General features: G+C 42.0%; 1 protein-coding gene and 1 long non-coding RNA gene across 11 annotated transcripts in view; one reads left to right on the forward strand and one right to left on the reverse strand.

Annotated features, from left to right (window-relative positions):
* The window catches only part of fgfr3 (fibroblast growth factor receptor 3), a 45,754-nt gene extending 36,787 nt beyond the window's left edge, over nt 1-8,967 (reverse strand). For 3 of the 10 annotated variants that reach the window (XM_077237431.1, XM_077237428.1, XM_077237432.1), the window contains exons 1-2: nt 8,277-8,879; nt 2,846-3,068 (exon numbers count right to left, since the gene is read on the reverse strand). In XM_077237431.1, coding sequence (XP_077093546.1) covers nt 2,846-2,990 — 145 coding nt within the window. In that variant the 5' untranslated portion in view covers nt 2,991-3,068; nt 8,277-8,879. Of the gene's footprint in view, nt 1-2,845; nt 3,069-8,276 lie in introns of all 10 variants that reach the window. The other 7 variants (XM_077237435.1, XM_077237436.1, XM_077237430.1 and 4 more) reach the window with 6 other exon arrangements.
* On the forward strand, nt 5,677-9,603 carry LOC143745344 (uncharacterized). The gene is made up of 3 exons (XR_013205979.1): nt 5,677-5,794; nt 7,342-7,415; nt 9,472-9,603. It is a non-coding gene; the product is annotated as an uncharacterized LOC143745344 (long non-coding RNA).
* Nucleotides 9,604-15,211: the final 5,608 nt, after the last annotated feature.

Here is a 15,211-nt window from a genome sequence, read left to right on the forward strand (position 1 = left end):
ATGTTGTGCTACTTAATAATTTTAGGAAACTGAAACTGTGATGGATTTTTTTTCAGGATTCTGCGATGAATAGAAAGTTAAAAAAAACATATAAATCAAAGCCACAGAAATGTATATGAGACACAAAAAAAAATAAAACACACACGCGCAGACGCACACACACACACACACACACGCGCACACACACACACACGCGCGCACACACACACACACACACACGCACGCACGCACGCACGCACGCACGCACGCACACACACACACACACACACACACACACACACACACACACACACACACACACACACACACACACCACTGTTTGTTTAACCACTTTTGACTTTTAAGTAAGTATCTAAGTAATGTCCTTCAGGGGAACTTATAATTACATTGAAGACACCCATCCTACAGGTTGACAGGCCAGCAAGTGTGTACGTGCTTCACACGCCTCTGCCTCTCTGTGTGTAGAGGTGTGTGCGCGTTACTAAGCAGGTACTAGTATAAGAAAGTCACCCCATGTGTGTGTGAACAGGTGGTTATCGACTGCATTCTGAGGACGTGTTTCTCTTCTCAATATTAACTCATCTGCTGACCTGCAGTGCGTTTCAAAGATCATTAATGAGGTGAACAAACCCCAACTAATAACAAAGAACAGAAAACATTCACACAAATGTGCAAAGGGTCTATAAATGTCCATAAAGAAATTGCAAAATTGTCACTTTACTATGCTGTGCCTAAGAACACATCTTACTAAAATGCAGTGCCTCTTGTGTCATATTGATTTAATCCGTCAGTCTGAAATGATCAATCTAAACTCACTGTCAATGAATTAACGGACCTAAACCGACAGGATAAATAGTGGAATAGAAAGAAAGAGAGAGAGAAAAAAACAGGGGATTTGGTGGTTAGGATTAGGAGTGAAAAGGAGCTGGGTGGTGAAGTGTTTGCAGGTTCTTGTCTCATAACAATCCCTCTTTGTTTATTCTGTGGTTTCACTGAAGACTTTCTGCATTCTCTCCTTTGGACCATGTGTGAACATTAACTGTGATTCTCTCACTGTCTCCTAATATGTCAGTTATCAGTATGAGAAATTAGATCCACCACCAATCAGACGATCTCTCCCAAAAGCAGAGAAATGGGCCAAGAAAGCATCAAGCTCCTTTCTATTTTCTTAGTGACTGTAACATGTTTAGTAGAGCTAGAGCCATCTAGAATCTAAACACAACAGAGAACGCAGCCAAGAAACCTGTCTTTAACAAACAACTGATAATGATCAACACCTCTCTCAGCACCCTGGGCTCTCATACCTGCCCACATATGCAGAAAATTCAGACACTATCTGCCTAGAGCGATAACCTTTTATTCAGTCCACACACACACACACACACACACACACACACACACACACACACACACACACACACACACACACACACACACACACACACACACACACACACACACACACACACACACACACACACACACACACACACACACACACACTTAGTTGTCATGTAATCCACTCTGCAGGGCCTCATCCGTCAACTGTGGGATAATAAATCAATGGCAAGGACAAAGTGTGTTTACATAATATCAGCTACACAAGTGTTCATTGCAACAATACCCACTTTGTGCCACTGTACAACCTCAACCCGTCACACTGCCCAATCGAAGAGGCTGTAACTCGAGCTCCTTAAAAACACAGAATCACTGATAACCCTTTCATTTTCAGCATGTGATAAATAGTAACAAACAGTACTCCTTTTTCGAAGCAGTTTTTTACGCTATTTTAAATACTTAAACGGTTTCTGACAGAGAAGGTTTCTGTGTTTCAAAAGGAGGTGCAGAGATTCAGATGAACTAAAATGAATCATTCAGACCAGTGTGAAGACAGTTTGACTGATTCATAGAAGAAAAACGACACACTCATTTACCAATCAAAGATCACGGTGGCTTACAAGCAAGTTTTAAGATCTACTGTATGTTTTGAAGACAAAATAAACTGTAAAATCATAACTGTAGAAATTTATATTCACTATAGAAATGTCCACGACCTTTCCAGTCATTTGAGATGACTTTGAATGTTTTTAAAAATGATTCTGATTTAGATGATTCACTTATGAATCACAATTTCAGACTAATTTGTGGTTTGACAGATTCATTGAACAGGATCTGTTTACAATAATACAACACTGACAAATCAATAATTATTAGAGAAATCTAAACCAAATATTTTAGATCGAAACATACATTATTGTTCAAAAGTTTGGGGTCAGTAAGATTTTTTTTTAAATAAATTAATACTTTTACTGATCAAGGACACATTAAATTGATCAAAAGTGACAGTAAAGATTTTTACGTTACAAAAGAGTTCCAGTTTTAAAAAAAAGTTGTTCTTTCAAATGTTCAACTTGTCAAAGAATCCTGACCAAAAAAATGATCTCGGTTTCCACAAAGATATTAAGCAGTACAACTGTTTTACAAATTGGTAATAACAAGAAATGTTTTTTTGTAAATCAGCATATTAGAATAATTTCTGAAGGATGATGTGACACTAAAACTGTTCAGACTGAAAAGTCAGCTTTGCATCCCAGGAACAATTTACAATTTAAAATATATTAAAATAGAAAACAGTTATTCTAAATTGCATAAATATTTAAAAATATTTCTCTTTTTACTGTATTTTTGATCAAGTAAATGCAGCCTTGGTGAGCATAAGAAACTTCAAAACAACAGTGTAACTTTTCCAGGCATGAAAAACACAATGTAAATTTTTCTATGTTTTTGAGATTTTGTGGGAACCCTGCAGACAGTGAGACAGAGAAGGTGAAATGTAATGTCTGACCTGTGGGCTCTGGAGACAGCAGGTGGGCGCTGTCCACCGAGGGGAAGATGAGGGACACGAGGTACAGGAGGAGGCAGAGCGGGACCATCCCGGGCGGAACGACGCGGGGACGAGTGTCCTCACCACGGAGACCAGACTCAGACATCCTCCACCTTTACACACATGCTGTCAGTGTGGCGCTGCCACAAACACACTCCTATCAGAAACGCTGCCTGTTCCCAACCTGAAATGCAAGATCATATTAAACAATCATAATAGGTCTAATAGAGAAGGAACACAGAACAAACACTTTATCATATTTTTAGGAGGTTAGGAATAAAAATGGTCTCGTATATTCAATCAACATTATGTCTGTTTTTTTGTTATTTTATTAGGGGACAATTTTTTCAAAGCACTCTATTGAAATGCCATCCTGATGTGCAAATGTCTTTAGCAGGCTCTCTGCTTATACTGTAAATTGAAAAATAAAGTGCGACGACCACACACAACTGCCACGAGAGCATGAAATGGAGTGATTTCATATTATGTGTTCTGCGCTAGTTTAGACGAGACTGGGATTTGTTGTAAACTCTCTTTTGCGCTCTTACTCTCCCTTTTTTTCCTCTTTCTCTCTGGTCGGGTAACTCTGAAACACCTCTTTCACTAAGCTAACACAAACACACTTATCTCTCTAAAGAAAACATATGCTCCCCTCACACTCTGTGACTTGTGTGTGTGTCTGTGTCTTGCCGCATAGAGAGTTTACATTAGTCACAATAAAAGGAATGTAAAGTGCTTTAAATACACACACACACATATATACTGTGGGCTGTACGGTTTGGTTCCCCGCTGAGAGATTTTCGCTCAAAGACGCTGAGAAAATGTGAGAACTCTGGGTTGCTTTAAACTTGAACTCCTGTTATTTCAGAACAGCCTTGGTTTAGACACGCAAAATGTTTGTGTTAACTTTAAACGGTGGCATTATTCACCAACAGACGCACAAACTCTCCTGAGGCTAGTGTGGCGCTTTTTTTCTTTCCCTTGACGAGCAGACGCTCAATTTTTGGTCAGCACATACTGAAGAGAGAGAGAAAGAGAGAGAGAGAAGCCAGGTTGGTGTGTTGAGTAACTCAGTGTTTTCTCTGGCCGGTGGAGCAGGAGTGTGCACAGCGCTGTGGGCTGATAGTGTATCAGCACTGGCTTTTCTAGGAGGGAAGGGTTTATTTGTGGAGCGTATTTCTGGAGTGTGTATCGTAGGTGTGTTTTTAGAGCATGTTTCTGGAGCCATGCAATCTTACAGTAACACAGTGATGGAGAGGCCTTAAAAAAACTTTTGATATATTCTTAGAAATAGCCTTATATTGTTATGCATCTTTTTGGAATACTTGATTCTGATTGTTTAATCACAGCAATCTGCGGTCATATATTTTTGTAGGACCACTATTATATAATTGACCATTTTGACCAGGCAACCAATTTTGGAGTTCTGCTAGACAAACTATGCGGTTTCTTTCTTATACAATATGCATAATTTCATTAATATTTCATGTCCATTTATTTATTTGGCATGAAGCTATGTAACAAGCAAATGCAAACGCAAATTAGACCTCTTTGGGGTGATACAAGACTATCCTGATCATCCTGTCTGAGTTTATTTAGCGATAATGGCTGTACAATATCATGAGCTGAAGTCATTTGAATACAATATACAGTAACATTACCATTCAAAAGTGTGGGGTCCCTAAGACTTTTTTTTTAAGTTTTTGAAAAAAGACTTTTATGCTGCATTAAGTTGATTGAAAGTAAAAATAGTAATATCATGAAATATTATTACAAATATATTTTATATTTTAAAATGTAATTTATTTCTGTGGTGGAAAGCTCAGTCATTACTCCAGTCTTTAGTGTCACGTGATCCTTTAGAAGTCCTTCTAATATGCTGATTTGCAGCTCAAAAGGCATTTCTCCTTATTATCTATGTTGAGAACAGCTGTGCAACCTAAAATTTTTGTTTGCCGGATTATTTGAAGCTTTTTTTTAAACAGAATGTTTTTGTAACAATATAAAAGTCTTGTAAAAAAAAAGAATTGTAAAAAAAAACTGTCACTGCATCCTTCCTCAATAAAAGTTTTAATTTTAAATTAATATTAATTTAAAACAAATTCTTAATAATCCCAAACTTTATTGTATATACTTCTTTGCAGATTAAACTTTAGGATATAGGCAGCTGGGATTGTGTGACATGACTGATAACGCAGGAGTGTGCTGCTGTGTGGTGTGTAAAACTCTCTCAGAAGAGTCAGTGTTTATCTATGGGATTACTGAAGAATTTGATTTGGACTCCATTGAAATATTATGATTACCAGTTGAGTCAATAAATCAACATTAGCTACTATGTTTTTACTGTCTGTCTGTATATCTTTCTTTGTCTCTTACTTTTCACCCCCTCACTCAACTTTGAATGCATATTAAAGTATTATATAAAAAAAACCGCAATGCTCTTTCTATGACAATCAAACAACTACAGACCTGAACAAGACCATGCAAGGATATGCTGTTATATCCTGGATATTCATGTGTGTAATGTCTGATAGTTTTGGGTGAAAGAGGGTTTTAATGGAATCCTATCACACGCTAGTCACACCTTGCAACAAATCTGGGACTCAAAAATGTCAGTAATCTCCAGTAATTGTGCAGCCATGTCAACGGCCAACCCAGTCTAAATCTGCCAATGAAAATAGGGATTAGGAGGGAGACAGAGTAAAAGAGAGATAAAGTAAGAGAGAGAGAGAGAGAGAGAGCAGATGAAAAGCTGAAGTCTGAGGTGTCTCTATTAGAGTTTGGCTGTAATCCTCTTCGGAGTACTTCACTCGCCCTCCTGCGGCTCTCTGAGAGCTCTGTCAGCGTGCATGTGGGATTGTGTGCGGCAAGGGGTTTGTGCATTTCTTCAGTGTAGACAACTACAGAAAGGTGAGAATTAAACTCACTAACCCACCCTTTTAAACATCCCCATATGGGAACACATCAAACACTCACAAATCACAGAGGAGCAATTTATAAACCACATTTATAGATGTGTGTCACTGTGAAATTATGGGTTTCTAAACTTTTCGGTCAGTGACTTTCTAGCATTAAACTCATCATCTTATTTGCTTACATGCTGCGTATGGCATGACACGGTCCACAAAACCATTCACAGAAAAAGTCAACCTAAGGGGAATTAAAAAATGGAGGATGAAAGGGTGAGAGAGCGCAGTAACATTGTCCATTGTTTATTGTTTGATCGATTTAATTCATGCCGTTTTTAGCCCTTGGACTGCACTGTGCATTGTGTAAAATGATCTTGTGCATTTTTTTTTTGTTGTTGTTTTTGCTTTATATATACTAAAAAATCACTTAAAAACGAATAAGGTCTAAATAAAGAATAATGAACTTTAGAGAAAGAGAGAGAAAGTTTGATGCCACTTCTTCAGGACTTCAACACCGAAACTTTCGACAGTCCACAGAGTGGAGTATTGATTTTGAGCTGGCACCGGTCCACTAAGGGTCACAATTAGTAGCCTAGAGGATTCCAATTGAAAAGAGCCTCACCTTTCCCTGCTGACACGACGCTCACATTTGAGTTGTGTGAATGTCTCCGAGAGACCTTTACTAGTTCCACCAGAGCTGGTTTGAAAAGTGCAAGGGAAACATGGCTAGAAAATTAATGATTATCTCCCAAAAAATTGGTGTAAAAATTTCCAAAAGTGGGAGATGACGATTGCTGCACACACTGCAAACAAAGCTTTCAAGTTTTCAAGACATTTCTACTCTATTCAATGAGTTTTCAGAGATTCAACTGATTTTCTATATTGGTAAATTAAGTTATAGTAGTACAATGACTGTAATCACCACTTAAAAATGTAAGGCAGCTATTAAACGTTTCAATTTTAGTAAATTAAAATGTTTTACAGCGCTTAAGTTCAACTAACCACATTTCACCAGGACATCTGACAAGCTGAAACAGCAAGAAACTTTATCATCTCCCATAAAGTCCAAAGAGACATATAAACAATAGATCTGCTAAAAATAAAGCGGTACTCAAGATTATGTGAAAGCCTAACACTTCTCACCATGGACTCCAGTCGTTTGAATGACTCTGGTACATGAGGTGGCTAATTGCCCCCAGTAGCCCGCGTTAACACCTCCAGAGACTCTAATTCACTCCGATAGCTACAATTGGTTTCAGATGGCCCGTGGGTACGGTGGATGAAAAACTGGTGAGGTAAGCTTCAGTGTGAGCTAAAAACAACACAAATGAAGCCCTGCAGAGGTGGCCGCAAAAGAAATGGATGTAATTTTGGTTTAAAACTGCGTCATACACCAAGTTGTAAAGGGTTTAGTCTCTCATCAGAAAGACACGTCAACTGAGAAACTGTTAAGGAGTGGAGTTTACAACAGGTAAACTCAACATACTGTGAATAGCTCTATACACTGTCTAAAGGGAATAGCTAAAACAGTTTTTTGTTTAAGTGCAGCAGAAAAGGGCTCACCGCGAAGATAGGCTGATACATAAGCACCCTTGACTGAGTTTTCCATCACCTCACCCACGGTAGGTTTCGGCACCATTAAAACACCTACACCTATAGACTACATGACAAAGACCGGCTGCTGACCAATTATAGGCTGGTTTCTGATTTGCGTCTCAGGAAACGAGTAGTCAATTTCACAGCTCAAATCGACTGTCCACACAACAGGCTAAATTATATACAGCAAACACTTTTAATTGAGACTTATCGAAAATGTACTGAATTTCAGCACAGGTGCGGCTTTTCTTCACGACTGGTAGAGCAGCTTTCGAGCACGCGGTACTCTCTCTCTCTCTCTCTCTCTCTCTCTCTCTCTCTCTCTCTCTCTCTCTCTCTCTCTCTCTCTCACACACACACACACACCGCGCAACACCTGTCCGACTGTAAGCTACAAGCACACACCACATGTCACCGCGGCTCACTTCTACACTAAAACTTTGTTTCCATTCTGAAGGCTTTGATTGAATAGTCTAATTGAAAAACACGTTTTGGAACCCGGACAGGGAAATAACTAGAAATATGAGGAATAAGACATTTTCCTATCCCTCCAAATGCGTCTTTACACAGCTGAATTAAGGGTCTGAGCAGCTCTGTCTGCTTCAAATTCTTTCAAAATTCAATGTCACATAAAAACAGGTAAAATATACCCCTATTATAGTAGCCCTAGAGACGGCTCTGATGCTGCTTTGCGTCCATGTAAAAATCCATGAGCAGCCTTAAACGTTATTTTCATCAGAGAGTATTTATTTTATAATTTATAATTGTATAATTTTATAATTAATATCATAATCAATATTTCTAGGCCTACCACAAATTCCATAATATTATAGGCTATCTGAAATTATTAAAGACAATATAATAATAAATAATAACAAACTTCTCACCAAATTCCTTGACAGTAATCCTTTTCAAGATCACAATCAAATATGTTGATCTGCTTTTTGAGAAAGACTGGTCTGCGAGGTCCCTCCAGATGTTACGTGAATCACATTCAGGGGGCAAATCATCCAGATACACTTAAGTTTCTAAATCCAGGCGTAAAGAAAAATCTGAGCAAACGTGAAGTCAGTCAGTGGAGTGTTTGAGAAGAAGCTGTAGGCTTTTCACCACACAGCCTTGAGCTATCCGACTCTGTCCAGTCCTTAAACCCTTCAAACGTGTATCAAAACCACACTAGGCTGTTTGTTCATCTAAAGGAGCGCCAGTGTAGTGTTTGGTCGTAAGAGAGTATCGGGGTCCCACAGAAGAAGCTCCGCTCTTCTCCGCTGCGCTGTCCGGGCACAACTGCTCCGCTGCGCCGCTGGGTCAGTTGTGAAGTGCGGGGCGTTTGGTGCTGTCTGAAAGCTTGGCTCACAGACTCCCACTAACAGTTTGAGCACCGGGCTCTAGAGAGAGGGAAAAAAATTAACTAGGATCGGATTTCAAACCGCGTCCCTGCTGCGAGTGCAGTGCTCGCCGCCTAACGCCCCCCTCGCGAGTTCAGGGAGAGAGAGAGAGAGAGAGAGAGAGAGAGAGAGAGAGAGAGAGAGAGAGAGAGAGAGAGCCGCAGGCGCCTCCCACACCAAACCCGAATAGGCTATTCAATCAACTTAGTCGCTGTCAAATTAGCTGCGCTCAGCGAACCCAAACCACGCTATGGACCGTGGAGAGAGTCAGCAGAAAAACAATTAAAAATAGCAAAGATTTTGGGTGCGAATTGTAGCGGGGTTTGAGGGGTATGACAGTCAGGGGCCAGGGCTAAACTTGCGACGAAGTTTATAGATTTATTTTTAGTTAGGCTATTATAGATTTACACAGCATATATCATCACAAAAATAATGTTTAGTTTAGACCAACTTTAAGATTACCTGTGACTGCTGTATTTATAGCGATAACACGAGCGAGAGACGAAAGTCAGGCCAATGAAAATTGCAGACCGAAATCCTTGAAAATCATAAAAACATAATTCGCACAGTGATCACGTTTTAAAGTTTAGTAGCCTACATTTTAAAGTAATATTGCAGTATTTATCCGTGCACATCTTTTTTTTAAAATTCATGTCCCCTTGTAATCTTTAATAACTTCCCCTCCGTCTTGCAGAAATCATATCTCTTTTCTGATGACGTGTTTACTCCCGTGAGGGCGGGACAAACTGTCACTCACATGACATCACAGTAGTAGTAAACCACAACCATCCAACAATCCAATCAGTTCCTGATGGACAAAATCAAGCACCATCCTACTATTTTTCTTGTTCGAGAAGTCTTTTCAGTCAGACATACATCACAATAGGGAAGAAAAGACAATCATAACTTATGTTTAATGCTAACTTTAACATAGCATTAATGTGTCAAACCAGCAAACGTGTTTCTGGTTGTGTGTCATTTCATGTTAGTGACTGACGAGTTCACTGACAAATCACATGCTGCTGGGAATAAAATCACAATGCTGAACATTTCTATATAGCACCATGATCTTTTTTTTTTGCAATTATAGGTTTTCAAATTAAATTTTATACCCCCAAACTTTCCTTGTATGTTTTGACTATTTTACCTAGTTGCAGACATGCTGCTGTCATTTCTTCAACAGAAACCAGAAGTGCAAGTCTGTGTGTAATTACAGGTTGTGTCATCAGGTATTTCTGCTTATGTCTCTATAGGTGTGTGTGTGTGTGTGTGTGTGTGTGTGTGTGTGTGTGTGTGTGTGTGTGTGTGTGTGTGTGTGTGTGTGTGTGTGTGTGTGTGTGTGTGTGTGTGTGTGTGTGTGTGTTGATTTTTCATCTCATAAACCTGTCATGTGTCTCCTGAAGATTAGAGCACCAAGTGTCGACGAGAGCCATAATTCTGTAGAATAAGCACCAAAACAAAGACTCAATTACTTTTAAAGCTACAAACATGTTTGCAGAGAGAACTTTATGAGACCATAAAGAGAAGAAACCTCTTCTTAATTACCAGAGGAGTCTGTGTATGTGTGAGGGAAGCAGAGACAGGGAGTTCTTATAGTAGCTGTCCATCTGTGTTTGCTTTAAGAGAAGGGCTGTTAGCCTGCAAGTGGTAAAATCAGCATGCAAACATGAGGATCCTCAGTCACATCAACACTCTGTTCTCTGACACCAGGGTTAAGGACATTCAGTAAAAAGACATATAAACATCACCCATCCAATAATAGCCTAATTCAAAATAATATCCTCTGTGAATACTAATGCAGTCACTATCATTATATCTATTAGAGCCTTGAGAAAGATGATTGATTTTATTGATTGACAAGTTGGATGCAGCGCACTAAGTGATGACTTTTGACCCCAGCAAATGTGTTTATTGGAATTTTAGTGGCTTGTTGGCAGCATTTGGTAAAAATGACTGCTACAACCGTTAAAGGGGAAAGAGGGACACAAAATGTGGTCAGTGACTAAAATGTATTTTCAATGTCTTATGGATGTGGTTTCAGTGATTGGATCACACACAAAAAAAAAAACATTTTGGACACTGTTTTAAGAACTGTATTTAACTGTTTAATTGACCATGGTTCAGTGCAACAGTGTACTAATTAGATTTGTTTTATGTCTTTTATATATACACAGAAGCCTAAAAATGTGCATTTCCTGGCATATCTGTGTAGTTCTATTTCTGCATACAGTGTTTGCTCTGTTACCTGCCGGTATACCTGCTGTAATGAATACATGCATTAAATTAAACTACATAAATATGCATATATGCATTAAATGAATCCAAAGCAATAGTAAAGACATTTATATTGTCACAAACATGCTGTTCTGTTGAAATTCCTATTCATTAAAGAAGCGTAAAAAACGATCATGGTTTTGATAAAAATATTAAACAGCACAGCTTATTTTTAAACTCTGATAATAATGAAAATTTTGTGATCACCAAATTTTTATATACAGCCCAAGGCCTTGCTTACAGAATGCAGCTTCAGACATTCTGAGACCTGAAGAACAGAACGGATGAGTGACCTCCCACCCCAAGAGCCGAGTGAACCCCTGAACTCTCTCTCCAGCTACACCCCTCAGTCTAACCCCAGCCTCTGGCTACAACACACAATGGAGCAGAGGTGAGGACGAGGGCCTCCCTTCACAAGAGGTTGAATATTAAACTGGGCTGCATTTATCCCCTGAAAAACACTTTTCATGGATGGCTCTAATCCATATGGTCCTTTGTGAGCACCTACTGGCCATGTTTCACAACATCAGAGAGTTGTGACTTTGTGAGCGGTAAGAGATAATCAAAAATCAATAACTCCCTCATTGATTACAGATGTGGCTAAATCCCTGAAAACAGCCCAGGTTGAGCATGAGATTTAAAGCATCAGTACACCACATGGGCATTTAATCTGTTTGAAACGTGAAGAGAGGAGAGGCAAGAGTGTATGTGTGTGAGAGTGAGCATGTATAAGATCTTTTAGCTCTTATCAGTATGCATTCTTTTACTGATAACCTAAAGAGCTGATAACATTGGTTTTGTTTTCTTTTGATTCTTTCTATATTGACTACGTTTTTGACTGATTGTGTGTGTGTGTGTGTGTGTGTGTGTGTCAGAACTGGTTATGATTTCATTTTAGAGAAAAAATGTAATGAACAATATTCATATTCATGTTAGATGACAGTAGTGAAGATTATTACATTTTACTTCCTGTCCCAGTCCTAATTGTCAAGTCCAGAACAGTTCAGCAGAATATACTAAGGAACATTGTGCCAACCTTCTCTACTGTACATTCAGTTACTGCTCGCAATGCGTATCCCTCAGCAAGGTATACAGAGTCTATCCTTCTCTAAACCATGCACGCACACACACAGAAGCACAAAATGAAACTCACACACACATATACACACCCGGATCGGTGTGTAATGCTCTCATGCAAAATTTGCCTTAGTAAAGGTATTGTCTTTGGACTTCAGAGTTTGTGCATTTCTGCCCGATACAGAGAGGAAACTGGCATATCTGTGTCACTAGTTCTATTTCTGCAAACAGTATCCATGATGTTACCTGCTGGAATTGTAATGCATAATCAGTTAGATACAGCATCAATGAGATGTGAAAAAGAGTTTGATCACAGGTGTACAGAAGGACACAAGTGTAGAAATGAGTTTCTGGCAGGTTTTTTTCTTTTCTTAAGGAGACAATTCAAAGGGACAATGTAAAAAACAAAATGCTATTATTAATATTATCCAAACAACAGTTAGTATATATAAAGATAATATGTAATAGAATAAAATATTAAATACTGTAATATTGTAGTTATGATTTTTGAAATGAATGTTTTTTTTTACGAAAGAAGTCCCTTATGTTCTTATTTGATCAAAATACAGTAAAAACAGTATGAAATATAATTACAATTTAAAACAATGTTATCTATTTTTATGTATTTTTAAAAAAGTGATTGATTCATGTGATGTAAAGCTGAATTTTCCGAATCATTATTCAGTCCTCATAATCACATGATCCTTAAAAAAATATTAATATGCTAATTTGGTGTTCATAAAAACATTTCTTATTATTATCAGTGTTGAAAACCATTGTGCTGCTTAAATTTTTTATCTGATCATTATTTTATGATTCTTTGATGAATAGAATGTCACAGTGTCTGGTTTGTGTTCCCCGGGTGTCCACTAGAGGTCTCTTCCCCATACTGTCACCATTCACTCTGGAACTGCATCCCCCACAATCCTTGTCTGTACCAATCACTGTTCATTGCACTCAGCTGTTCCCCGTCATCATTGTACCCAGCTGTTACCTGTTATTTCATTGTTAATTCTTTGTTTTATACCCTGTCTGTGTCAGTGTTTGTCATGGAGTCCTTGTTTGATGTCCGTGCACTTCCATGTTTCCATGCCTGTACTGTTTCGTGTTTTCTGGACTGCCTTTGTTGGATTTTGACCTTTTGCCTGACTTGGATTATGATTACGGATTACCCCAATAAATTGCTATTGGATCTTACATTTCCTGTGTGTGTGTCCGTGACAGAAGGACTCCATCATTTATAGATCCAGCATTATGGGGTTTCGTATCCTTTCCCCCAACACGTAGAAGGAGAGGAGGGGATGAGTCAAGAATTTGATGACACCACGTCAGCAGGGCCAGACGGTGGGTTGTCTGGCTCAGACATTTTTGACTCTTTCAGGAGGCATGGGATATAATGATGCAGCTTTGAAAGACCTTTTTAATTGCTGCCTTGATGATCCCTTGCCAGCCTGGGAAATGAGGGGACTGGAGATACTGGACTTTGACGGCTTTGTCGGATATCTTCATTCCCGCAGCAGGTGGGATATATCAGTTGGGCTTAGATTTCCAGAAGGAGTGGCCGACTCGTTGCCGGTGTCACCAGACAAGATGGCTTCCACACTGGAGCTTCCTACCGCCATTCCACCGCCTCACCCTTCACAGCTGGTTCCGGTGGTCCCTAAACGGAGGAGGAAAAGGAGGATTTCCTCCATGACTGTTCCGGTGGTCCCGAGTCCGGTGGCCCCAGTTTCGGTGGTCCCGAGTCCGGTGGTCCCTGTTCCGGTGGTCCCGAGTCCGGTGGTCCCTGTTCCGGTGGTACCGAGTCCGGTGGCCCCAGTTCCGGTGGTCCCGAGTCCGGTGACGGCGCCACCCAAGCGTCTCGCCCTGACGGCGCCACCCAAGCGTCTCGCCCTGACGGCGCCACCCAAGCGTCTCGCCCTGACGGCGCCACCCAAGCGTCTCGCCCTGACGGCGCCACCCAAGCGCCTCGCCCTGACGGCGCCACCCAAGCGTCTCGCCCTGACGGCGCCACCCAAGCGTCTCGCCCTGACGGCACCACCCAAGCGTCTCGCCCTGACGGCGCCAAGGGCGCCACCCAAGCGTCTCGCCCTGACGGCGCCAAGGGCGCCACCCAAGCGTCTCGCCCTGATGGCGCCACCCAAGCGTCTCGCCCTGACGGCGCCACCCAAGCGTCTCGCCCTGACGGCGCCACCCAAGCGTCTCGCCCTGACGGCGCCACCCAAGCGTCTCGCCCTGACGGCGCCAAGGGCGCCACCCAAGCGTCTCGCCCTGACGGCGCCAAGGGCGCCACCCAAGCGTCTCGCCCTGACGGCGCCACCCAAGCGTCTCGCCCTGACGGCGCCACCCAAGCGTCTCGCCCTGACGGCGCCACCCAAGCGTCTCGCCCCGACGGCGCCACCCAAGCGTCTCGCCCCGACGGCGCCACCCAAGCGTCTCGCCCCGACGGCGCCACCCAAGCGTCTCGCCCCGACGGCGCCACCCAAGCGTCTCGCCCCGACGGCGCCACCCAAGCGTCTCGCCCCGACGGCGCCACCCAAGCGTCTCGCCCCGACGGCGCCACCCAAGCGTCTCGCCCCGACGGCGCCACCCAAGCGTCTCGCCCAGAGCCTTCACCGCTGGTCCCGTCCAGCCCAGAGACTTCACCGCTGGTCCCGTCCAGCCCAGAGCCTTCACCGCTGGTCCCGTCCAGCCCAGAGACTTCACCGCTGGTCCCGTCCAGCCCAGAGACTTCACCGCTGGTCCCGTCCAGCCCAGAGACTTCACCGCTGGTCCCGTCCAGCCCAGAGACTTCACCGCTGGTCCCGTCCAGCCCAGAGACTTCACCGCTGGTCCCGTCCAGCCCAGAGACTTCACCGCTGGTCCCGTCCAGCCCAGAGACTTCACCGCTGGTCCCGTCCAGCCCAGAGACTTCACCGCTGGTCCCGTCCAGCCCAGAGACTTCACCGCTGGTCCCGTCCAGCCCAGAGACTTCACCGCTGGTCCCGTCCAGCCCAGAGACTTCACCGCTGGTCCCGTCCAGCCCAGAGACTTCACCGCTGGTCCCGTCCAGCCCAGAGACTTCACCGCTGGTCCCGTCCAGC

Source organism: Siphateles boraxobius, unplaced genomic scaffold, assembly GCF_051911475.1.
Source record: "Siphateles boraxobius isolate OS27281-9 unplaced genomic scaffold, OSU_SipBor_1 20, whole genome shotgun sequence".
In the NCBI taxonomy this organism is placed as follows: domain Eukaryota; kingdom Metazoa; phylum Chordata; class Actinopteri; order Cypriniformes; family Leuciscidae; genus Siphateles; species Siphateles boraxobius.